The sequence below is a fragment of the Bufo gargarizans genome, chromosome 3 (assembly GCF_014858855.1).
Source record: "Bufo gargarizans isolate SCDJY-AF-19 chromosome 3, ASM1485885v1, whole genome shotgun sequence".
Taxonomy (NCBI): Eukaryota; Metazoa; Chordata; class Amphibia; order Anura; family Bufonidae; genus Bufo; species Bufo gargarizans.
The window spans coordinates 159,148,010-159,173,606 of NC_058082.1; the positions used below are offsets into that span (position 1 = coordinate 159,148,010).

Here is a 25,597-nt window from a genome sequence, read left to right on the forward strand (position 1 = left end):
TCGTAGTCATTTTTTGAGACCTGTAGAAAAGCTTTTTTCCTAATCCCGGAAGCACTTGGTGACTCCTAATATAGGTAAGGAGGTACAATATAAAAAAATAAAATAAAATCTGTATCTGTTTGCTATACACAGAGTGAACAACTGATTATTTACTATGAATTCCTGTAACTTTTCCTTACACAGGGTTGTGTGCGCAAACTAGAAGACCTTCTTAGGAAAAACATAGCCATTGTAGCTGGAGTTGCTTTGGGTATTGCATTCTTTGAGGTGAGTACCCATGCCCCCTTATCAGCACAATCTGAGAGCCAAGTCAAGGGGTACACTGTGCCCAAAAGATATCATGGAGAAGCAGAACCTTACAACTTGTCTGTCGCACAGCTGACCTAGGGATATGGTGGGACGCTCAGCTGAGGAGCGGCCCTTATAGAAGGAACAGACCTGAAGATGGCTTGCTTCTTTAATAGGGTCTTCCGAAATTTTTAGCCTTCAGATGTTTAAGAAGGCACAGGCGCTCCTGTGAGCGCTGCTGCCTTCTTGCAGCTCACCAAGCACAGCGCCGTACATTGTATAGTGGTTGTGCTGGGCATCGTGCGCAACGCCATTCACCTCTATGGGGCTGAGCTGCTCCTAGGCCACGTGACCGATTAACGCGTCATCGGTGGCCTAGGAAAAGCTGAGAGAAGACGGCGGCGCTCACAGTAGCGCTGGTACCATCTCAAACAGCTGATCGGCAGGGGTCCCTTGTGTCAGACCCCCACTGATGAGATACTGATGACCTGCCCAAAGAGTCAAATGGTTTTGTCTTTGAATATTTACGCCAATTTTAAGTTGCATCAACACTTTAAATTCTTCTTTCAGATCCTGGGAATCATCTTTGCCTGCTGTCTAATGAAGGGAATCCGCAGCGGCTATGAAGTGATGTGACCCGCTCCGCTGTAGCCGATCATGCCGCAATGTCACTTCCTCTGTTGCCGCATTAAGATACACACTGGCATATGCTCTATTTGCATGGTCTTCAGCTTGTCTGCCGATGCCACAGTGTAGCTTGACGAGGCAAAGTGTGTTATTGCCTGTGTGAATTAAATATATTCTGTATCACTAGTTGTTTTTTATGTGTTTGAGGAAAACCTGTAGCTGTTACTCTACTAGTACTCATATCGTCCATGTATACTACAGACGTGCCTGAAAGCTGTAGTAAAGAAGCAGATTTATTTTTTTCCTCTTGTTTAGAAGCTTTACCATTCTTGTATGATACATTTTACTGGGGGGAAAAAATCATAGGAAAAAAAATGGGAAAAGACGGTAACATTCCTTCAGTGCCTTAATGCAATATTTTTGCCTTTGCATATAAGTGTCAGTGCAAAAGAAATGTAAAAAGTGTATGTAAGCTGTGCCATAAGTGATGCCAAGGGGTAATGTCCAGTAATTTTTGCTAAGCAGCATGTGCTTTGTCGTACTTTCCATTTCTATGAACAGAAATAATTTTTTAATGCCAAGATTAAAGTGACTAGAACGGCAGTCTACTGTGAGTTTGATTTATTTATTTTGGATGTGTAATAATGGACGCGTTATTCCAGTGGTAGATTGGGCTTTGTATATTTGCAAACATACATGCTGCAGGGCCAAACCATTGCTGCGCCCGGAGTCGGGGATTGCCTGGAGCGTGACTGATTAGGTCAGTGAAACTCGCACCATTTTGCAAGCAAATTCAGTCAGTTTTGTCTGCAACTGTGTGCAAACAACATCTCCTAGCAACCATCAGTGAAAAATGCATTGAATCCGCACCTGTTTCTGGATGCAATGTGTTGTTTTTCACTGAAGCCCCATTTACTCTTATGGGGTCAGTGCTGCGTGAAAAAATAAAGTATAGAACATGCCGCGTTTTTCACACAACGCAGAACTGATGCGTGAAAAAAGAAAACTCTCATGTACACAGACCCATTGAAAAAAAAATAGAACATGTCCAATTCTTGGCCACGGACAAGAAAAAGCATTTCTATTATAGTGCTGGCCATGTGCGGTCTGCATACTACGGACCGCAAAACAGTTGCGGATGTGTGAATGGCCCCTAAAACTTTTATGATTGACATCTGAGCATGTCCTAATATGAACACTGTACTTGTCAAAAACAGTTTAGTCTAGATTTTACTACGCCTATAGCTGGTGTAAACTTAGGCTACTTTCACACTGGTGTTTTGGCTTTCCATTTGTGAGATCCGTTCAGGGCTCTTACAAGCGGTCCAAAACGGAACAGTTTGGCACTAATGCATTCTGAATGGAAAAGGATCCGCTCAGAATGCATCAGTTTGCCTCCGTTCCGTCTCCATTCTGCTTTGGAGGCGGACACTTTTTGATGTTCGTCTGATGAAACTCAGTGAAAACGGATCCGTCCCCCATTGACTTACATTGTCTGTCAGGACGGATCCGTTTTCACTGACACACTATGGCACAATAGAAAACGGATCCGTCCCCCATCGCCTTACATTGTGTGTCAGGACGGATCCGTTTGGCTCAGTTTTGTCAGACGGACATCTAAACGCTACAAGCAGCGTTTTGGTGTCCGCCCCCAAAGCAGAATGGAGGATGATCAAGACGGATCCATTCTGAACGGATGCTTGCGGTTGTATTATCTGAACGGATGCGTTTGTGCAGATCCATGACGGATCTGCACCAAACACGAGTGGGAAAGTAGCCTTAGTCAGGCATTGTAGATCTGCTCCTCCTTTATCACAGGGGCTCAGGCTGGATGATAGGTGTTCTACAGCAGAGGTGCACACCCTTTTCTGGTTGGGGGCAACATTGTCGGATGAACCGACGTCAAGGGCCGAAAATAAAAATTTTAAATGGGTATTAACAACGGAAATACTGTATTTATGGCATATTGAAAATACAGTATATATGTAGTTACAGTTCGAGGACTCCCATCGAATGGAAGAATACATGAAAAATACATTTAAGCAGCCACAAGACATAACCTGCTCAGAATGGTATCAAGGGCCGCAGGTTGTGCGCCCCTGTTCTACAGGGATAGACACCTTTCCTAGTGTGAAAGTAGCCTTACTAATGTATTGTGATCGTCCATAATGCATCCTTTACTGTCTGGATTCATTTTTCCATCACATTGTACACTGCTTGTTTCCATGGTTACAGACCACCCTTCAATTCATCAGTGGGCTTCATGCTTCGCACTATAGGAAAAAGAATCGGCCTCTCTGGTGGCTGGGACCATGGGAGCAAACATAGACTAGTGCTTTTTCCTATATTGTGCAAGCACGACCACCACTGATGGACTGCAGGGTGGTCTGTAACCATGGAAACAAGCAGTGTATAATGTGATAGAAAAATTAATCCAACCAGCAAAGGAAGCAATATGGACAATCCCAATATATTAGTAAGTGGCTTGTATTCACTTTCTCTACATGATCAACGCCACTTACTGAAGTGAGACAACCCCTTTCTGTTGCCAGCGCCGCATACACTCCATTCAAATCTCAAATGGCGGAGGGTGAAACCTGAATGTGTAGGGTGCGCCATACGATTGTCTACTAACTACCGTATTTTACATCTGATAGCAGTCACCTTAGTCCCAGAGTGTGTGTCTAGCAACTGGAACAATTCACTCCACGTCTCGGAGCAGCGCTCCATTAGTAAAGGGAGAGACTGGCAGATGCTGGGTGTGTATGTGCAGCCTCAGAGACTGCTAAATAATGCAGGCTAGAGGAAGGATCTTAGGATTTGTATCATCAGAACACTGTAAATTGATATTACATTTACACTTCAATGTACTGTTCAAAGAGATGTGCAGTGTTACAATATTAATTTGTTCCTGGACGACCATTGTAGGTTCAGAATATTGTAACTTGAGACCGTACATTTATGGAAAACTAATAGGTTTAAAAAAAAATAATACAAAAAGAAAATGAAATACAGTGATCAATTTCACTGAAAGAATAAATACCTCAGGGATGGTTGCAGTAACAAAACTAGAAGGCAACCATCTAAAACGTAACTTTTATTAAGAATCGTTAAACATCCCAAAAAAAGGACTAATACACATAAATGCAGCTACAGAAAGAGCTGTAATGGCCCGGACCAATAGCCAAAACCTATGGGATGAGCAGTGGGGCAACACGTATCTATACCCATGTCTGTCTCTACTCCACCCTACAACCTCAGCCCAGAGATACACCTGGATGGTAGGCGTACTCTGTCCCTCAAGATACAATGGCTTCAGGGCACAATGGTTTCAACTTGCAATAGCCCAGAAAAGACCACTGCATGTTGAAACCAGAGTCTGCATACAATGCTTGAGACTCGGATGCAGCCAATCATCATGTCCAATTTCCCTGGTAAAACGCCTGTATATGTGTTTCTAGTAGCTCCTCTTTACAGTACAGAGCGGTACTACTACATGTCCTGTACCGCCCCCTGTCTGTGCCAGGAGGAGCTGCTCCTTTAGGTATCGGGTGACGGTGTTTTTCTGGTGCACTGTGGGCTATACAGGGCCCTGAGGAAGCTCCTGTCCTCGTCATAGGAAGTGATCTATGGGCTCCAGCATCTATTCCTGCCTGTTATATGTAAGCACTTGGGTACTTTCACACTAGCGTTTGTTTTCCGGTATTGAGTTCTGTCATAGGGGCTCAATACTGGACAAAAACGCTTCAGTTTTGTCCCCATTCATTGTCAATGGGGACAAAAGTAACTGAACAGAAGGGAGTGCTCCAAAATGCATTCCGTTCTGTTTAGTTGCGTTCTCGGACCGGAGAGCAAACCGCAACATGTTGTAGTTTGCTTTCCGTCCTGGGATGTGGAGCAAGACTGATCCGGCGTGACCCCCCAATGCAAGTCAATGGGGACGGACCTGTTTTCTCTGCCACAATCCGTCTTGGCAATGTTAAAGATAATACAATCGGATCCGTTCATAACGGATGACGATGGTTGTCTTATCAGTAACGGAAGCGTTTTTGCTGGATCCGGCAGGCTAGTGTGAAAGTAGTCTAAGTTATCTGCTTATTTTTCTTAAATCTTCTTTTTTTTTTTTCCTTATCTTGATATGTCATTCTTTTGGCTTTGGAACCAATAACTAGTTTTCTGTAGTGTTAGACCTCATGCACACGGCTGTTGTTTTGGTCCGCATCAAAGCCGCAGTTTTGGCGGTTCAGATGCGGACCCATTCACTTCAATGGGGCCGCAAAAGATGCGGACAGCACTCCGTTCCGTGGCCCCCGCAAAAAAAAAACTAACATGTCCGATTCTTGTCCGCGCTTTGCGGACAAGAATAGGCAGTTATAGTAAATGCTGTCCGTGCCGTTCCGCAAATTGCGGAACGCACACGGACGCCATCCGTGTTTTGCAGATCCAAGATTTGCGGACTGCAAAACACACCGCGGTCGTGTGCATGTAGCCTTAAGGAGTCGTTATAATGATTTCAACATAAAATATGAATCAGTTCCAGGACAACCATTCTAAGTTGAGGGTCCACTGTATAAACAGATATCAGAAAAGTCCTTACATATAAAAGTCAGATAAGAAAACGCCAAAAGTTCACACTTGTCCCTTTAGATGGAACAATTCAGCGGGTGATTGTCGGGAAGGAAGCGTTCATTTCGGGCAATCACCTGCTTGTCAGTGAAGAAGACCGCTGTATTTACATGCAGCGATCTCCACAGTAAAGGGAGGAGCGATCACTAATGCCATCGCTTCTCCCCATAGACTTCTTGTTTGGCAAACGACAATTTAGGTGCCTACTCAGAATGATCCAATTGCCCAATGAAGAAGTATTTTGCTTCTGCATCGCATAATCTGCATAATCGCATAATCTACAGCCATATAATTGCTAACGAGCGTTCTGGCGGATTCTGGGATTCTCTGCTCTTTAAGCACTGCAACGCCCAAAGTAAATAGATCAATTCCAAAGCAGAAACGGATATACAGAAAGGTGTGCCCTGCTCCATGGTAAGACGTAGAAGAGAGTCTCTTATCATTCCATTTTTCTGTAGTCATTACTTAAAGCACTAAACTGCACATTTGCGTCATTCTTCTCCATGCCGTCAGTGTGGCTGAGAGCCTCTTATCACAAGCAGCTACAAACATCTACGCTCTGGAACGAAGTAAGAGCCAAAATTACCAATAGTGACGTACTGCCACAGAAGTAGATCCATGCAGTGTATTTGTTATACTTAGGGCTCATTCACACGACTGGATATTTTTTCAGTTTCCATTCTGTTTTTTGGGGGGGGACTGTATGTGGAACTATTCATTTCAATGGGTCCGCAAAAAAATGGAATGTACTCCATGAGCAATTCATTTCCGTATGTCCGTATCCTCAGGATAGGTCATCAGTATCTGATAGACGGGGGTCAGACACCAGGGACCCCTGCCAATCAGCTGTTTGAGAAGGCAGTAGCGCTCTCGTTGCTTCTCAAGCACAGCGTTGTGCATTGTATAGCGGCCGTGTTTGGTGTTGCAGCGCAGCCCAATGCACATAGGCCACATGACCAATTAACGTTTCGCCATGGCCAAAGGAAAGCTGTGAGAAGGCAATGAAGCTACTGCGAGTGCCACTGCCTTCTCGAACAGCTGATCAGTGGGGGTCCCGGGTGTCAGACCCACAGCAGTCAGGTACTGATGACCTATCCTGAGGATAGATAATCAGTATTAATATCTCAGAAAACCCCTTTAAAAAAGTTACCTCGAGCATATGAAATATTCCACTATGGGGTCACCAGGTGTTTGACAGTAGCTTCTTCCAGGGCATGTTTGGTGCTTCAAGTGATGATCCAGAGGAATGGATTGAGAAGTGACTCTTCTATGTCTTGAGTGAGCGCAGTGCACACTATAGTCAGAAATAGCTGTTGGAAGCCAATTTCTGTATAGAGGAAAGGAGTTTCTTCAGGGTCTTATACAGTACACAGTGTAGAGTAAGAGTGAAATGGAGCCACTCTCACTATCCATTGGAGCAACTCATCCAAGTACAGGAAAAGGATAGTACAGAACATGTAGTACCGCACTATGGTATATGCAGACCACCAATCTGCATTTACTTCTGTAATATAGGTGTTTTAATGGTGAAATGCCCATGCTGATTGGCTAGAAGATCCAGCCAAACACATTTGTCAAAGACTGGCAGTGTCTGTGGCATTGTGGGTGAGGTCTAGAGTGACAGTGGTTAAGGACCATGCTGTGCTAAAAATATTGTAAACTGTGGGGCCTGTATAAAGCCTTGTGTACATTACAATTAGTTCTAGCGGGGTACTATATCTCCTTAGGGAGAGAGCGCCTTAATCAGCGTGAGGAGACTTATAGGCCATATATGCTCCTCTGGAATTCTAGGAGGAAAGGGATGCAAATGAGCTCTTAACAAGCTCTGCCTCTAATGCCACCAGATGTATGGCAGCTATCCTATAACCCTAAGTTCAGACCTGAGCGTTTTACAGCGCGTTCCTACGCGCTGTAAAATGCTCAACAAGGAGAAACCAATGATTCCCTATGGGAATGGTTCTCACCTGGGCGTTTTACAGCGCGTACGATCGCGCTGTAAAACGCCCGACGCTCAAACAAGTTCTTGAGCTTTTTTTGGGGCGTTTGTCGCGCGTTCCCGCACATAGATATTCGGGAACGCGCGACAATGTGTGCACGCCTGTCTCTGTATGCGTGATTGTAAACGCCCGTACAATCGCGCATACAAAGTGCTCGTTTCAGAACGCTCAGGTCTGAACCCCCTGTAAGTCAATGTTCAGCTCTTTAACTAAGCCTTGAGACGTTCTCCTCCCGCTGATTAAGGCGCTCTCTCCCTAAGGAGAGATAGTACCCCTTAACCCTGACAGGCCTCTCACCCAGTCAAGCCAGTACTCTCTGCTCTGCACTAATGAGGGTTAATTACCCCAAAACAGCTGCCTGCAGATGAGGTGTTGGCTTATTTAATATCCAAGTCTATAATATCCATGTCTCAAGGCTTAATTAAAGAGCTGAACATTGACTTGTAAGGCAGCTATCCTACATCGAGTGGCATTAGAGGCAGAGTTGTTAAGAGCTCATTTGCATCCCTTTCCTTACAATTAAAAAATGTCAAAAAGGGTATGTGAGAGGTGTTTTTAGACTCCACGTTTAAAACTAATTGTAACTAGCTCTTCCATGTTATTTTACAGAACCAGATCCCTTCATTTAAAGAGGTTCTCCAAGGCTTTACGTAAATTCTGTCTTTCAGATACCTGTGGAAGAAAGAATGTAGGTAAATCCCTGGAGAACCCCCTTTAATACTTACACCAGAGATTTCAAACTCATGTCCCTTCAGCTGTTGCAAAACAATAACCCCCAGCATGCCCTTATAGCTGTAGGCTGTCCAGGCATGATAGAAGTTGTCATTTTGCAACAGGTGGAGGGCCATGAGTTTGATATCCGTCATGCACACAGACTTGTGAGTCAGTCTAGCACCTACCATACGATAGTTTGGCCATAGTACATATGATAGGTGTTCCAAAACATAGGTATTTGAGGGCAGTTTACCTACATGTGCAGGACTACTGTGAATAGGGTGCACGGCAAAAGATGAGGCCACCAGGATCTATAAGCAGAGCAGGAGTGAAGGTTATAACCAGGACAAACAATGTTTATAGGTACACATGGCATATATGCCGCAGAAGAGCCATGTGTGGCTGTACCCTGATATGGCCTTTCCAGGCAAAATTTTTATTTATTTTTTTACCTGCCACACACAGCTTTTTGTGGTGTTTTTTTTTGAGCAGTATGGTGATATGAAAATCTTTTTTTATTTCTCAGAAAAAAAATGCTTGTTATTTTTTTGAACATAGTGAAACATAAAAACCATATAAATTTGGCATAAATAAAGAATAAAGGTAACTTAATTTGTACTAAGCAGTGAACACCATGAAAACCAAAACCCCAAAACAATGTCAGAATTGTGTCGATTTTTTGAATTGCCTCCCCCCAAAATAAATTTATATAGTTAGGCTACTTTCACACTAGCGTTAATATTTTCCGGTATTGAGATCCGTCATAGGGTCTCAATACCGGAAAAAAACGGTCAGCTGTTTTTTGTCCCTATTCATTGTCTATGGGGACAAAATGTAACTGAACAGAACGGAGTGCTCCAAAATGCATTCTGTTCCGTTCTCATACCGGAGAGCAAACCGCAGCTTGCTGCGTTTTGCTTTCTGTCCTGGGATGCGGAGCAAGACGGATCCCCATTACCTACAATGCAAGTCAATGGGGACGGATCCTTTTTCTCTGACACAATAGAAAACTGATCCGTTCCTCGTTGACTTTCAGTGGAGTTCATGACGGATCCTACTTGGCAATGTTAAAAATAATACAACCGGATTCGTTCAACGGATGCAGATGGTTGTATTATCAGTAACGGAAGCGTTTTTGCTGAATAGCAAAAACGCTATTGTGAAAGTAGCCTTATAGAATACAATAGAAGTGCCCCCAAATTGTGACATTAATAAGAAGCAATTCATCCTGCGTAAAGAATGCCCTCAAATGGCTGTTAGTGAAAAAATAAAGTAATTGCTTTGGAAATGTGAAGATAAAACTAAAAAAAACACTGTTCTTCGAGAAAGATTTTAAATAGCTGCCAGCTTCCTGTCCTAAAACGTGAGCAGGACTGGTTGCCACCATTTGCAGAGCTGCTAGGGGGATGCGATGGCGAAACCTCACTATACACTGCTCTACAATAGATGGTAATGATGTGATCCTGCCTATGATATGCCATCACGGCTGAGCAGCCTGACAGGACCACTCACCAATATGTAGTATAAGCAAGTGCCAGAGCATAGTGTGTAGTGAGACCTCAGCCCCTCGGCAGCTCTGCAAGTTTAGGCAAGCTGTCCTGCATGCTTTCTAGGATAGGTTCCTTGCAGCCATTTTAAAATCATTCCCGGCGAAAGGGTTATCCAATACTATAAACTGCCCCCCCATATGCTGGGCCTCTCACAGGGAATATACTTACCCCTCTCCCCGCGCCTCTCCTGGTCCCAGGCTCGCCCCCATCTGCCATTGGCTGCTACGCCCCCCCAGGTGTTTTCATCCGAGCACAGGGAGAAGAAGCAGCGGCAGCGGGGTAAGTATATTCCCTGTGAGGGGCCCGGCATATGGGGAAAGGGGGGGGCAGTTTATAGTATTGGATAACCCCTTTAGGTACCAAACTAGGCTGTGTCCTTATCCTTACAACTGGTCATCAATATCAGACTGGCGGAGGTCCAACTTCCTGCACCCCCCTTATCAGCTAATTTCAGGAGCTCCATGGCAGAAACAGGTACCAGAACCACACGGCTCCGTCCACTGTGTATCGGTGCCTATTGACTAGTCATCTAATATCCTGAGCATGGTCACCTACATGATCCTTGCACAGAACAGTACAGCACTTGTAGTACGCACACGCAGGGTGTTCTAGGCCTTTTATCAATAAAGGTCACAATCTCCTGAACAACATGTGTGGTTAAAAAATGTTTATTGTTAGAATCAGACAAATATTCACATGAAAGAATTCAAAAGAGAAATCAGAACCGTCGAGTGATTGCACTACAGTATGTAAAGTCTGTGAATTGTTGCCTTGTGTCATATAGGTACAAATTCCATTCAGCCATCCAATATGGCTGACAATACAGCTTACCCAGGGGTTGTCACCCAGCTTTTCTAGAATTGCAGATCTGACAAGTTATGCAAAATGTAATGGCGACCCAGCTTTCCACAGAGCTATGACTAAAATTTTTTGTCATTGTGATAAGTTCCAAGATGCTTTGAGTTCCAGCTGCCTGCGGTGTCCTGTACTCATCATCTTTGGAGTATGGGACATTGGACCCATGGTCAGGCTGGAACTCACTGCATCATGGATCACCCCTTGAGTTCAGCTTGAATGAACCTTGGCTGGTCCGGGAAATGTAACCTTCAAACCAAGTGTGTTTCACAGACCATCCACGGCCATGTGAAAGCAGCCTAATCTTCCAGGACTAGAAAAACATGGTTGCTTTCTTAAAAAAAACAAGAAAAAACAGCACCACTCCTGTCCACAGGTTGTGTTTGGTATTGCATCTCAGCTCCATTCCCTTCAAACGTAATTTAGTGCCAATACCAAAACACAAAACATAGAGAAGTATGGCGTTTTAAGCAGCCAAGATTCATGGTTAGATCTATGGAAGTTCACAATCTCATTAGCTATTTGTTGCGTATAGGGTCTAATCTGAAACAGTTCTGTTGTCCATTAAATACAAAAATTATCTTTATTTTGTTATAATGGTGTTTAATCTGTATAGTAATGTGAACGTCCACCTACTGTAGTGGTCACACATGCTCAGTTCCATCCTACAGATGCCACCAGCCGTATCTGCTGTTAGAAACCGACAGGGCTCATGCAAACGACTGTGCATGCACGGGCACCGACCTTAGGGCCACCGCATGCGGAACAATTCACTTGAATGTGGTCCGCGATCCGCATCAGGTGGTCTGCACCGCAAATAAGCATTGCAGTGTTTTTGCGGTGTGGAGGCATGAACAGAAACCCCACAGAATCACTCCGTAGTGCTTCTGTGGGGTTCCATGCCTCCGTTCCACACTGGACCTTCCAGATTGCGGACCCATTCATGATGCGGTGCAAAAACGTCCAGGGCCCGTATATTGTGGACCCACAGTCGTGTGCGTGAGCCCTTACAGGGAACAAGCTGCAGCAGAGGACACATCCCCTGAGCGCTGATAAGGAGATACCTACATCAGAAAGGACATGCCCACTGAGCTGCCAGCCTGAAGAGAATCTAGCAAAACAATTGGAGCAATGAATTGGAAGATCTATGGGCCCATATATAAGGTACAGAGCTGGTTCTATCTTTGTTATGATGTCTGACTTTCATTTTTTACATTAATTGTGGCATAACCTCTTTAACATTAGGGGAGATTTATGAAGCAAAGTGTGCCAGAATTGCCAAATTTTTTATGGAGGAATTTATCATCACGGTAATATTTAAAGTCAGTTTTGGGTACTTTGCATTGTCGTCATTTGTGCCAATTTTATCAAATACTATGAATTGTTTATTAAATTTGGTGCATCTTTAAACCTAGGACTTTTGTCTAGAAATGCTACTCCACAATTTTTTTTTATGCCAACCTCTCCTGGAATGATTTTGCACCTATGAAACAAATTAATATGGTTAACCACATTCACTTTCCTACATTTCCCACCCAATATAGCTCAACTTTTAAGCAAATAAAAATAAGGCCAAAAGGTCCTTGATAAATTCCCCCCTCTGTGAAAACTATCTTGAGATGGCGTAAAGAAAGTTTAGCAAGTTGCATTAAATTTCTTGTACAGCATGTACCCCTGCAAGACATCGTGTACAGTTCCTGACTGTCTAAAATTAGGACCGTATTAATAAATCTAACCCATTGTGTCACGTGAGTCAATATCAGCAGCTTATTTCTGGCTTGTCATCCAGAACTGAACCTGTCACATCAGAAGCTTGCACTGGTTCAGCCAGGAAATTGGCAGGCTACTACAAACCATCAAATGAACGCTATTTCACGGTCTGACATTTTAAAATGCATGAAAACTGGTAGTAAGGCGGGTATAAACACACAGAAAATACGCTGCTCTGTCAAATAAAAACCATACATATTTCTCTGATTAAACGTAGAGCCTCTTAGTGGTCATGCATTTCCAGTACAAAACAAGCTTTGTGCCAGTCTGGAAATGAAATCCTCACTTTCCTAAGACCCAGATTTGGAGGATTTTCAAGAATGTGTGTTAGCGGACTCTCTGTTCGGGTTTAGGTAGAACGATGGCAAGGACGGCATCCACAATGAAGGCTGGCATGTAAGATGCAGGTAGCCACACCAGCTTGGCATCCCATCCTGGACTGTATCTTGTTCGAGGGTACGAGGCTTCTAAGGCATGCTCAATGCATTTTGGCACTTTGGAGATATCGGCATCACAGATGAAGTTCATGATCAACCTTTGCACTTTCATATCTGTTTTTAAGGGGGGAAAAATTACAATATTAGATATATTACCACTGATGTTGAATATTGGAACCATTCAATGGAGGTTAAAAATGTATTTGCCAAATGTATGTTTGTGCGGTCAAAACCAATTTGGAAGGAAAGTATAAAATTAGGTTTGAACATCAAGGCATTTTTAACAGTGATTTTTTTTCAGTTCGAATCAATTATGAAAATGTGTTTAAATGTCATAACCAGAACATATTGCACATGTGCCAAGGTCACTTTGGAGCATGCACAGTACTATTCTTTCATTCCAGGGGCTGGGATGTACTGCGCATGCGCCACGGTTTCATGTGGCAGTACTGGGGTGGGATTTTTGGGCTAGGTGTAATTTTGATTGGGAAGCCTGGCCTTGTCAATCAAGCTAGAGCGAGAGGCGCTAGGAGGAAAGGTAACTCTAGTGAACGAAGCATCTCGAGACCACCCTTGGTGTACTGAAGACGTAATTTGCATATTTATTAAAATATTAATTTCTCCAGATTACAGGATCAGTTTCGGCAGCAAACGTTGCGTGTACAATATGGGAGGCACCAGTAATTCTGATTAGATTTTTTCAGCTGACATCCCGTTAACCCAAGACATCAATACCTTACAAATTTGTTGAAGAAGTTTCTGCAACTGAAAATCAGTTCCATTTATCTAAATGGCGTTGCTTTGGCAGCCATCAGGTGGAGTCACGGGCGGACTGGCCATAGGCCCTACAGGGAATCTTCCCGGTTGGTTAATGCCCAGGGGGCCGCCCAAGTTCTCATCTTGGCCACCAGCCAGGAACATAAAATCTGATGCTCTCAGCATTAATTAATGCTGGCAGTATTTTGTGCTGTACTGTGGTATCTGGTTCTGGTTGGGCAGTATTTAGTTCTGCACTATGGTATTGCTTGCCCTGCCTACTGTCAATTTGGATTCGCCTACAACATGGGTCAACTTTTTTTTTTTTTTTCCAGGGCCACTTTAATTTTTCAGTCTGCCCCGGAGTGGATTTATGCAACTACTCCTTTGTGTATAAATGGAGCACATAGAAGTAAAATAGGGCCACCGGTATATGCCTCGGATTTCATATGTAGGCATACAACTTCTGAGGGATGTCCTATCAGAATATATATATTAGATCACTTTAACACTGTATTTTATTCAGTATTTTGCATCAGTATTTGTTAGTCAAAGCCAGGGGTGGAACAGAACAAAGTAGAATGGAAAGATTTGTACCTTTTCTGTTTTTTGGACCCACTTCTGGCTTTGGCCTATTCTCCGCACCTGTTGTAATGTGGTGCACTACATTGGAACCAGCACCCCATTTTCCACCTGTCACGTTCTAAGGGCCAGGCAGACCTCCAGAACTACTCGCAAACAGGACACAGGCAGATTACAGACCAGAAACCAACAGAATACTTTATTACACATGTAATAAATGAACATGACAGTAAGGTATAAGCAGGTTAGGCAATAGTGGTAGCACTACCACTGAACCAAGTGCACAGTTAGACTAGAAGTAAACTCCAGAGGGCGATGAGCCAGTAAGCCCCGTTCTTCAAAGAGCCCCTGGTGATAGGGGTGAACTTGGCTGAGGGCTCACTGGTCGCACCTCCAGGAAGGTCCCGTTACACTTGGCTGCTAGCTGCAGAGCACCGTTAGACAACAGCAGGACTGGAATCCAAACAAACTCAGGAACAGACAAGACAAACGGGAACCAGGACACAAGCAGATGGCTGGACCCCATGCAGAACGGAAGCATGGCGGTCATAGACAGAGCTGCACACAGACTAGATGTCCTCCCTCCAGAGAACCCAGGAGCCCTCTCATGAAGGCAGGACATACACAGGACAGGAACAGAGGCAGAAAGCCAGGCTATACATGGAACAGACAGGATCAGAAGCAGTGGAGCACTGCCGGGCTATACATGGAACAGACAGGACCAGAAGCAGTGGAGCACTGCCGGGCTATACATGGAACAGACAGGACCAGAAGCAGTGGAGCACTGCCGGGCTATACATGGAACAGACAGGACCAGAAGCAGTAGAGCACTGCCAGACTATACATGGAACAGACAGGACCAGAAGCAGTGGAGCACTGCCAGGCTGTACATGGAACAGACAGGATCAGAAGCAGTGGAGCACTGCCAGGCTATACATGGAACAGACAGGATCAGAAGCAGTGGAGCACTGCCAGGCTGTACATGGAACAGATAGGATCAGAAGCAGTGGAGCACTGCCAGGCTAAGCATGAAACAGACAGTATCCAAACACAGAACAAGTACAGACGATCAGACAAGGCATCAACGAGGATATAACAACAGCAACAACACTTTATCAGGCGACACCACACAGAAAGGCACATGGCAAACCCCCCTGGGTCAGCAGCAAGGGGCTACACCCAGCAAGGCACAAGACAGAACTGACCACAAGATAGTAATAGCTTCAATAACGAGGGCACCTGATAAGCCCCACACAGGCCGACCAGAGAATCTTAACCCCACCAGAACCAGACACCAACAAGTCAAAGAACATCCACATACTCAGACACCATTAACACACTAAAGGCCGCAGCCAGCACGCATTCCCAAACAACCAGCATACACAGGAGAAATCCTGCAGCCAGGACACAAGAGAACATGAAGCCAGCCTGCAAGGCAACAGTGACAAGAAGTGCACCGATATGCAGACACAGGGAGTACACACATTCACAGGCATAGGTCACACAATACACCACACAGGTGTCAGCCTGCAGCCAGTACGTGAGAGGGCATGCAGCCAGCCTACACAACCACAACTGTCACAGTGAACCGCACTGACACGACCTTTCTCTTTTGTGTATAGAGCTCTGCTGGGATTTATTGAAGACAATGGCTGGCTACAGCACTGACATATCCTCTAGCAGCACATCACTCCTGGGTTACCTGTAGGGACATGGCACTGCTAAAGACAGTCATTGGCTGGAGTGGCACACATGATCATATCCATACCCCATCTGAAAGTAAAGAAGCCAGGGACTGGAAGATACAGACCAGGACCCAGGGTGCAGGACCAGAGCAGCGGGGAGCTGGCAACTATGAATCACCTGGTGATCCCTGCTAAAGGGCATAAGTAAATATTCCTGGAAAACCCCTTTAATACATTTCTAACAAGGTTACATTTTTTGCAAGGATTGCTTCAAAAGAATCTCTTGACTAATAAGCGGACCATAAATAGTCCCTCTGCTAGGACCCCCAGCAGTCAGCTGTAATCTATGGCTGTCCGTAATGTTCTATTTCGCACTACAGGGGAAATGACCTGTGTGTGTAAATGAAGGACAGGTCCTCCAGAGCTAGAGATCCTCTTTGTATCTTTACTCTGGCCAAAGATAAGCATTCTGTACATGGACCACCTAGAAATCCAAAACCCATTCCGGCATTGGGGCATACATAACTTTAAGTCCAAGGTGCGCAAAGAATGTATGGAGCAGGCTTATGAGCTGAGCGCTTCCATACGCTGTAGTTGCCGAATGTGTAATACGACTGACACCTGGCCGCAAAGACCAGGAAAAGTAGTAATACATAAGCCATATACATTTTGTATTACTGTAATTGTACTGACCTGCAGAAAAGGGTAGTCATGCCATATTTTTTTTCCCCAATTTCACCCCACAAATAATTTTTCCTATCTTTGAGTGTGGGGAGATGAAAACGACAATGTAAAAATGAAACTTGGTCTGGTCCTGAAGGGGTTAACATCTCCCCAAAATTCGCTGTACATGTATGGCTGATGTTGGTTATATCACTTCAGCAAATGGCATTTATCATGTAGAGAAAGGTAATACAAGGCACTTACTAATGTATTGGGATTCTCCATATTGCTTCCTTTGCTGGCTGGATTCATTTTTCCATCACATTATACATTTCTCGTTTCCAGGGGTTATGACCACCCTGCAATCAGCAGCGATGGCCGTGCTTGCACACTATAAAGTGCCCTCCTCTCTGGTCGCCGAGACTGCAAGAATGCACATAGGCCTACGCTTTTTACTATTGTGTGCAAGCATGATAAATGCCATGTGCTGAAGTGAGACAATCCCTCTAATGATAGTCCCCGCTCAGGAGCGTTTTTGTGTCCACGATGTGGTGCGGAGCAAGACGGATCCGTCCTGACACACAATGTAAGTCATGGGGTTTTCTCTGACACAATAGAAAACGTATCCGTCCCCTATTGACTTTCAATGGTGTTCATGACAGATCCGTCTTGGCTATGTTAAAGGATAACTGTCATATTTTTTTTTATTTGCTAGTTTATTAGAGCTAGGCATGTATACCTGAGTAAGTCTGTCAATGATTGCCAAAAGATCTGTAATTACCTTATAATAGCAGCTTTCATTAATGTCCTCTGTCCCTTTCCACTGCTCCCTTAAAAGATCGTTGCTAGGGCTCATCTGTCTCCGGCTAGGAAGACAGAGGGGCGGTCCTTCACACTGCATGCCTGCATTAGGCTTCAGAGTGAGGAGGCGTGTCTCTCAATAATCCAATCTGATTGGCTGAAAGGAAGATGCTGGCTACAGCAAGTTTGTATGTGACCTGAGGGAATGCAGTTTTGGCCTCAGAGCACTGGCAGAGGAGCCATCTTGAGAAGATCCTCATAATGTAGGATTCAAAACAGACGTAACTAAGTGGAAAACTCAAGGAAAACAGTGGTAAGTGAGGAAACTAAACATTGCTTTATGCATAATGCTGCAGCAGCAGTAACATATGCTAAAATTGATTTTTTTAATGAAAATATGACAGTTATCCTTTAAAGATAATACAACCGGATCCGTTCATGACGGATGCATGCAGTTGTATTATCAGAATGGAAGCGTTTTTGCTGATCCATGACGGATCCATCAAAAATGCTGGTGTGAAAGTAGCCTTATATAGCACACATATCCCAGCAGTGTCTGTGATCAGAGACAATTCTGATTACAAGACATTTAACTGTCAATTGCAACCACAGTATCCTAAGAGGCTATTTAGAGGGAGTGAATGGCTCACCTGACGAGACTGCAGGAGCTGCTCAGTTGCTATGGCAGCCTGGAGTCTTGAGAAAGCTCCGAGGTCTGCCATAGTAAAGTTCAGGCTGGAACATAGCAATTTTCCAATAGATTGCAATGGTCTATGGTATCAGTAATTTGATGATCACATGTTAATCTAGCAGGACTAGAGGTTTTACAAATCATTAAAACAAATTCAAATCACCCCCTTTTCTGGGTGTCAGAATATGGCAACGTAATAAATGTTTCTTCTAAAGTTTTTTTTTTTTAAAGTACTAACATAGCAAAAACAATATAAATTTGGTATCAGTGTAATCATACTGACCTGCGTAATGAAGTAATGCATTATTTTTTACCACCTAGTGAAATCTGTAATTACAAAACCTGTACAATTGTGTTTCTTTCCAATTCCACTCCCTTAATAACACATCTTCTAGAATAGTAAATGGTTCCATTAGTGGACGTAAAAATAAAAAAAATGTATGGCAGTTGGAAGGCAGGGAGTAAACAATGAATAAATAAAGTTGTTTACGAAGGGAAGGGGTAAAGGTGTTATCCGATTTATTCTCTAGGTGATAAATAATGGATATATCAGACATATGTAAAGCCTAGGACGGACTCCATCTAATTGTGTACCATGACAGTTCCTTACATGCAGGTTAACAGAGAGCAGTACGTTGCTTTTAAAATGAGCCCACAAAACATACAAGGCTACATTCTTGCATGTATTGCTAGACATATCACTGGTTGGGTTAGCGGTACCAGTCATTGCTCGGCTTTGTCTCCTGAAGCCCGCTTTTGTGGTCCCTATTCCTCAGTAACCCTGCTGTATACGTGGTCACAATACATCCCTTCTTAGATAAAGCAGTCAGTTATAATATATGACAATATTGCAACGTGGTGAACCCTTAGAAAACTATATCAGTTGTCCTATAGGAATTTGAAACATCTGACTTTGAGGGGTCACCTTGAATCCCCTCTAGGACAAACCGACAGGGAGTGGAGAACTAAGGGCAGGGGCGTAACTATCATAGTGGCAGACAATGCAACTGCTATGGGGACCAGGGCAAGAGGGGGCCCAGTTGGGATCATCTCCTCTTCTACTGGGGGTGAAAACTTGGTCAGGACTCTACCCTCTAAAGGAACAGCTTTTAGCAAATGAGGCAGTGGAAAAAATGGCCCATTGAAAATGGTTTAGGCAGAAACTCTTCCGTCCTGTGTGGGGGGCCTGGTTTGATCCTTGCTATGGGGCACTTACCTCTCTATGTACGCCACTGACTAAGGGTATCTCTTTGATTAAACATCTGTTTCACGACTGAAACACAGTGGCTTTCCCGAGACACCTTGATTGAAAAATATTCTCTCAGCCTTTTTCAGGTTATACAATATGATCAAGTTAAAGAGGACCTGTCCTCTCTCCTGACATGTCTGTTTTAGTAACTACTTGCATTCCCCATTACATAATTCTGGAGCATCTATTCTTATAATTCCATGTTGTGCCATTCCTTTATCATTTCTACTAGAAGTTATGAATGAATTGTCAGCAACTTGCAGTAAAAGGTACAGATGGGTGTTACCAGTTTGGGGGGTGTCCCTGCACAGTCTGCCACTGGCAGCACTGATTGGACAGAGTCAGACACACCCATCTGTACCTTTACTGCAGACTGCTGATAATTTATTTGTAAACTTCTAGCAGGGATAATACAGGAATGGCACATCATAGAAAAGATGATCAAGAATTGTTATTACATGGGAATGCAAGTAGTTAAAAAAAATGACATCAGGAGAGGTGACAGGTCCTCTTTAAAGGAAGTCTATCACCTCATTTTCACCAAACAGCACTGCCCATAGAGGATTGTAAACACATTCCAAAGCATACCTGTGCACTGTATCTTTATTCCATGTCCAGAAAAAGGTTTTCTTTTGTTTGTTTTTTGCTGGAAAACGGATCCCAAGTGCGCAGCTGGGCAGGGTTTGCTGTTCCAAGTACCCAAAGCAAACCAGACTGAAGAAGGGGGGGGGGGGGCTGCTTTAGCTGCTCATATCTTGGATTTGTAGCATCTAGACATATGGTCTTGTTTGAAAACTGACATTTCAAGCTTTCAGACCAGAATATCAGCATTATATCCATTACTTCTGAAAAAAATTGTCAGGATCATCTGGGCTTTTACTATTGATGACCTATCCTTAGGATAGGTCATCAATATCAGATCGACACCCCTGCCAAACATCTGTATGAGGAGACGGAGCGCACCAGTTTAGTTTCCCCGACAGGTTCGGCGAAACATGTAGGGACACAGGTTTCGATTTTTCAGGCAGGAGTTTGTCAGGGATGCCTACAAGCATTATCTGAATCAAGAGATGATACACAACCAGTCTATTCAAATAGTATGAAGGTTTAACGTATAAGAAGTGTACATGGATACCTGGCACTTGACCCTGATTCTGTGTACTCCTGAATTTTTTAAACATGTTCCCAAGAAATGTATTGGTTTTAAAGTATTTAAATAAAATCGAGTTTTATTACTAGTCAGAGGAGCTGCGAAAATACGCCTGGTCCTAGTGACCACTAAATTCTAATTTCATATTAAATATTGGCGTAGCAACCCCCTGAGGGATTTCTTTGTTTGTTATTTTCATTCGGAGCGCATACGTCGCCTCCCTTCTCTCTTCCTGTCCGCTGCTGTCTATGGTTTTTGACAATGCATGCACTGTATCCTCATACAGCTGATTGGCGGGGGTGCCAGATGTCAGATCCCTCCCCCACCGATCTGATATTAATGACCTATCCTGAGGATAGGTTATCAATATTAAAAGCCCAGACAAATCCTTTAAGAAGGGGGTTGGACTGCTTTAGGTGCTCATCGTGGGATTGATAGCAGCTAGAGATATGACAGTACCAGAATCACAGCATTATATCCATTACATCTGAAGATATGGCTGTTAGAAGTTGATATGGCAGAGAATGCAGTTAAAAGTGAAAGCAAAATCAGGTTTCACTGATTTCCCTCCTGACAATATCTAACAGCTACATCTTCAGATGCAATGCATATAATGCTGATATTCTGGTCTGAAAGTTTGAAATGCCAATTTTCAAACAAGACCATAGCTCTAGATGCTACCAATCCCAAGATATGAGCAGCTAAAGCAGCTCTCCCCCCTTCTTCAGTCTGGTTCGCACTGGGCACAGGGAACAGCAAACCCTGCCCAGCCGGGCACTTTCCAGCAGAAAAAAAAGCACTTTTTCTGGACATGGAATAAAGACACAAATCACACACAGCGAGGGTAGGGATGCATTTTCAATCCTCTGTGGGCTCTATACCGGAAAAGAACTGATCAGCTTTTTCCCCATGTATTCTGAATGGAGAGCATTCCGTTCAGGATGCATCCGTCTTTTTGACTGATCAGGATGGAGATAATACCGCAGCATGCTACGGTTTTATCTCCGGCCCAAAAAACTGAATACTTGCCGGAATGGGGGATACAGGATTTTTTTTACATAGGAATGTATTAGTGCCGGATCCAGCATTCAAAATACCAGAATGCCGGATCCGCCCTTCCGCAGACCGAAAAAAATGTGAAAAAAAAAAAATCTAAACTGATCCGTTTGTCCATATTACAAACGGACAGACGGATCCGTTCTCTTAATGCATTTGCATTTGTCTTAAAATGCAATCAGTTGGCATACGTTTTGCCGACGGAACGGCCTGCCAGATTCCTCTACCGCAAGGGTGAAAGTTATATTGGTGACAATGATGTGACAGACTCCCATTAAGGCCTCTTTCACACTACCGTTTTTTTTTTTTTTTTTCGTTTTGTGGGACGTTTTTTTTTTAGTTCCGTATATGGAACCATTCATTTCAATGGTTCCGCAAAAAAAAACTGAATGTACTCTGTATGCATTCCATTTCCGTATTTCTGTTCCGTTGAAAGATAGAACATGTCCTATTATTGCCCACAAATCCCGTTCCATGGCTCCATTCAAGTCAATGGGTCCGCAAAAAAAAAAAAAAACTGAACACATACGGAAATGCATCCGTATGTCTTCCGTATCCGTTCCGTTTTTGTGGAACCATCTATTGAAAATGTTATGCCCAGCCCAATTTTTTTCTATGTAATTACTCTATACGCCATACTGAAAAACGGAACGGAAACACAACGGAACTCAAAACGGAACAATGGATCCGTGAAAAATGGACCGCAAAAAACTATAAAAGCCATACGTTCATGTGAACTAGGCCCAAGTCTGTTTTTATATTGGATTTGAGGGAGGTGGACAAAGAGATAGTTTGAATACTTTTGATATGATTTAGGTCATGGCCTTTGGACCTGTCCAAGGATCCATGAGGTTTGGGAAGAAGTGAGCCATATGTTTCATGTTATGCGGGGGTCGGATGGCTCCCCTGAGGCCCCAGCTGTTTCTCTTCCGTTATGACGATGAATGGAATGACTCAAGTTTGTCGAGTTATTTTAATCGATTTGCTTGATTATCAAAAAGATGTATTGTACAACGGTGGCGGCACATGGATCCACTCTCAATCTCTACTATGGTTGAGCAACTGAAACGTCTTCTAGATAGATTGAAGGAAAAACAAACTCAGGGTTTTTGTTTTTTAAATGAGATGTTTTATTCTTAAATGCATGAGTGATGTAGAAATACAATGTCTGGTTGGGCCTTTTTCTCTGACCGAATGGTCAGAACAGCTAAGGGGGGAGACTTACTTGCTGTGGGTGACCAGGGTTCTGGGGCCTTCGGTGGACTTGATGACAGGCTCGTTTGAGGTTGCAGGCATAATAAAACTGTGCATCTATTTGACCTGGCTGTCTTTAGTAATGAACATTATAAGGGGACCCACAGTTTTAAATGTTGACTGTGGTGTTACTGATGGTCTGCATATCCCTATGTTGTTTGTGTTTTGTCATAATATTCAAAAACCAAATAAAATTTCTATATATATTTAAAAAAACGAGCCACCATAAAGTTGGGCCCTATGCAACTGCGCAGGTTGCAGCACTCACTTTTTTTTGAAACTTTTGATATGTCATGGGGGCATATCAAAAGTGTTGATTGGCAGGGGTCCCAGCACTGAGACGATTTCTAGAACAAGGAGTCATAAGTGCTCAGAAGAGCGTTGCTCCTCCTCGCTGCTGAGCGATGTAGTGAGCGCGATAGTGAAGACTTTCTATTGAGACGGTCTACACTATTGCACTCAGCAGTGAGGAGAAGCAGTTCACAGCTGAGTGCTTCTCACTCCTCTTTCTTGAGAACGTGGGGTCTCTGTGCTGGGACCCCCGCCGATCAACACTTTTGATATGTCCCTATGACATCAAAAGCTTCAAAAAAGTTTAGTTAGTCTTTAAGGTAGAACAAGTTAAAAACGTGACCCAGAAAGGTTGTGCAGGCCTGGACTACAGAAATGTCCTCACTGTAAGTTGTGTAACTACAATCTCAGTTGATAAATTACAAAACTGCCAATAGCCGCAAAGAAAGAACAAAAGTGACAGTCTAGAGCAGTGGTGGCGAACCTATGGCACGGGTGCCAGAGGCGGCACTCAGAGCCCTCTCTGTGGGCACCCGCACCCTGGAAAAAGTCTATGGTGTACCAATGTGCCTTAGACTTCTCCTGCCATTCATCAGCGCACTATGAACAGCACAGGTAGTACATTGAATGTAGGCAGGCTATTATAGCTAAATTATAAACTACCTGGAAGATATACTATATTGCATGGTAGTATTCAGGATAAATTGCCATGTTGGCACTATGCGATAAATAAGTGGGTTTTGGGTTGCCGTTTGGGCACTCAGTCTCTAAAAGGTTGGTCATCACTGGCCTAGAGTCTAAATGTGTAGAGAGAGGCTTTTATCGTTCTGCTTAACTTACAACCCTATAGTCCCAGACACTCACATTTTTGGTAATATGCCTCCCCATAACTCTTCCTGGTCTCAGGTGGCATCTGGTCCCAAAGCTGCTTCAAGGAATGTTCAATTGAATCCAGATCGGTTACCGCAGTCTTAAAGAAGCCAGGCTCTATAATACAAACCTTCACACCAAAGTGCTGCGTATCTCTCCTGTAGCATGAATGGAAAATGTCATTACTTTTATCATATAACCACACAGGATGCCTGACGTTCTCATACATATCAAACCAGTAAGGTAACTAGAAATGACTGAGCCCCACAGCAAACTTTTGAACTCCCCCTCCCCAGCAGCTTCTTTGCATCTCCCTGCTTCCGTGCAACCTTTTGTGATTATTCAAGTTCGCTCTCTCCGAACAGGCCCGGCAGCCGCTCTGTCTGTTTCCTTACCCCTATATAATATATGTCATGTCACTCTATATAGTTTAACATGCAGGAAGCAAAAAAAAAAAAAAAAAAAAAAAAAGAAAAAAAAAAAAAGTATGGCACCACCCCAATATTTCACATACAAACAATAAAACTACTGAGAAATAAGGATCATTCTAACTTAAAATGGTATTATACCTACTATAAATGAAAAAAATAGAAGCTTTTGATCAAACGTGTGTTGGGCACATCTACCAGGCATCAAGGTGGCTTCTGCAGATGGGTACCTAACACTAACAGAACTGCCTCTCCTGGGCTTGACTAAGCCTACAATGTTCAGGGCAGAGTAGGAACTAGCTACATTTATACTCTGCTCAGAAGCCCTGGGCAGATGGGCGGGGAGTGCTCAATCTAAAAGAGGCAGCTACCCTCAATATATACTACAAGTTAAGCCCAGGAGAGGCAGTTCTGTTAGTGTTAGGGACCCATCTGCAGAAGCCACCTTGACGCCTGGTAGATGGGCCCAACACACGTTTGATCAAACATGTGCGCAAAGAGCTTCTATTTTTTTCATCTATAGTAGGTTTAATATCATTTTAAGTTAGAATTATCCTTATTTTTCATTTTATTTTTATTGTTTGTATATGTAACATCCCAGAGTATGTCACTAAACTCTGTTCCCCTGCTATAACATGTTAGGTGCATCTTTATTACCATTTTTGTGTAATCTAACTTTGCATTTTCCTGCATATGTACTTTCCAGGCTTGTATCATGTATTTGCTGTGATTTCCCTGTCCGCCAGCAGGTGGCAGAAATATGTAAGCAGACCAAAGTTAGTTAGTATATCTAGTCTGGAATAGTCCATTCCAGTCTAGGCTCCCCTGTGTGAGCAGAAGTTGGACGTTCCCATGTCCTATCTCATGAGGAGGAGAAGGAAGTGTAGGCAGTGCTGGGGTAGGTTGTGTTGGTAGGAGTTCCCAGAACCAGGGAACTCAATCCTGGATCCCGCCACGGCTGAGGCAAGGATCCCTCTTCCCAGCCTGAGCTATCAGCCTCAGCGGGTCGACAAGAAGAGCAGCCACCTCCAGCCTCCAGGAAGAAGCATACCCTGTGAGCCAAGCTGTGAGTACTTATCCCAAGTCCAGGAGAAGCCAAATTCCTCCTCAGCTAGTCAGGCCCATTACTAAGCAGAAGACAGACGGAGCAGAAGACTAATACCTGCCAGACTCTTTAGGCATATGATTAGAAGCAGAATATATTTAAATTCCTGCCACATATTGCCAATACCTACTGGGACCCAAGACTATTGCTGT

The 25,597-nt window shown here is 43.6% G+C and overlaps 2 protein-coding genes across 3 annotated transcripts in view; one reads left to right on the forward strand and one right to left on the reverse strand.

Moving 5' to 3' along the window:
• CD63 (CD63 molecule) overlaps positions 1 to 1,518 on the forward strand; it is a 33,589-nt gene extending 32,071 nt beyond the window's left edge. The window contains exons 7-8 of the mRNA XM_044285141.1: positions 184 to 267; positions 859 to 1,518. Of these exons, the coding sequence (XP_044141076.1) occupies positions 184 to 267; positions 859 to 924 (150 nt within the window). The 3' untranslated portion in view covers positions 925 to 1,518. The remainder of the gene's footprint in view (positions 1 to 183; positions 268 to 858) is intronic.
• Positions 1,519 to 10,454: 8,936 nt separating this feature from the next.
• RDH5 (retinol dehydrogenase 5) overlaps positions 10,455 to 25,597 on the reverse strand; it is a 47,704-nt gene continuing 32,561 nt past the window's right edge. For both annotated transcript variants that reach the window (XM_044284922.1, XM_044284921.1), the window contains 2 exons: positions 23,907 to 24,070; positions 10,455 to 12,978 (listed from right to left, as the gene is read on the reverse strand). In XM_044284922.1, coding sequence (XP_044140857.1) covers positions 12,755 to 12,978; positions 23,907 to 24,070 — 388 coding nt within the window. In that variant the 3' untranslated portion in view covers positions 10,455 to 12,754. The remainder of the gene's footprint in view (positions 12,979 to 23,906; positions 24,071 to 25,597) is intronic.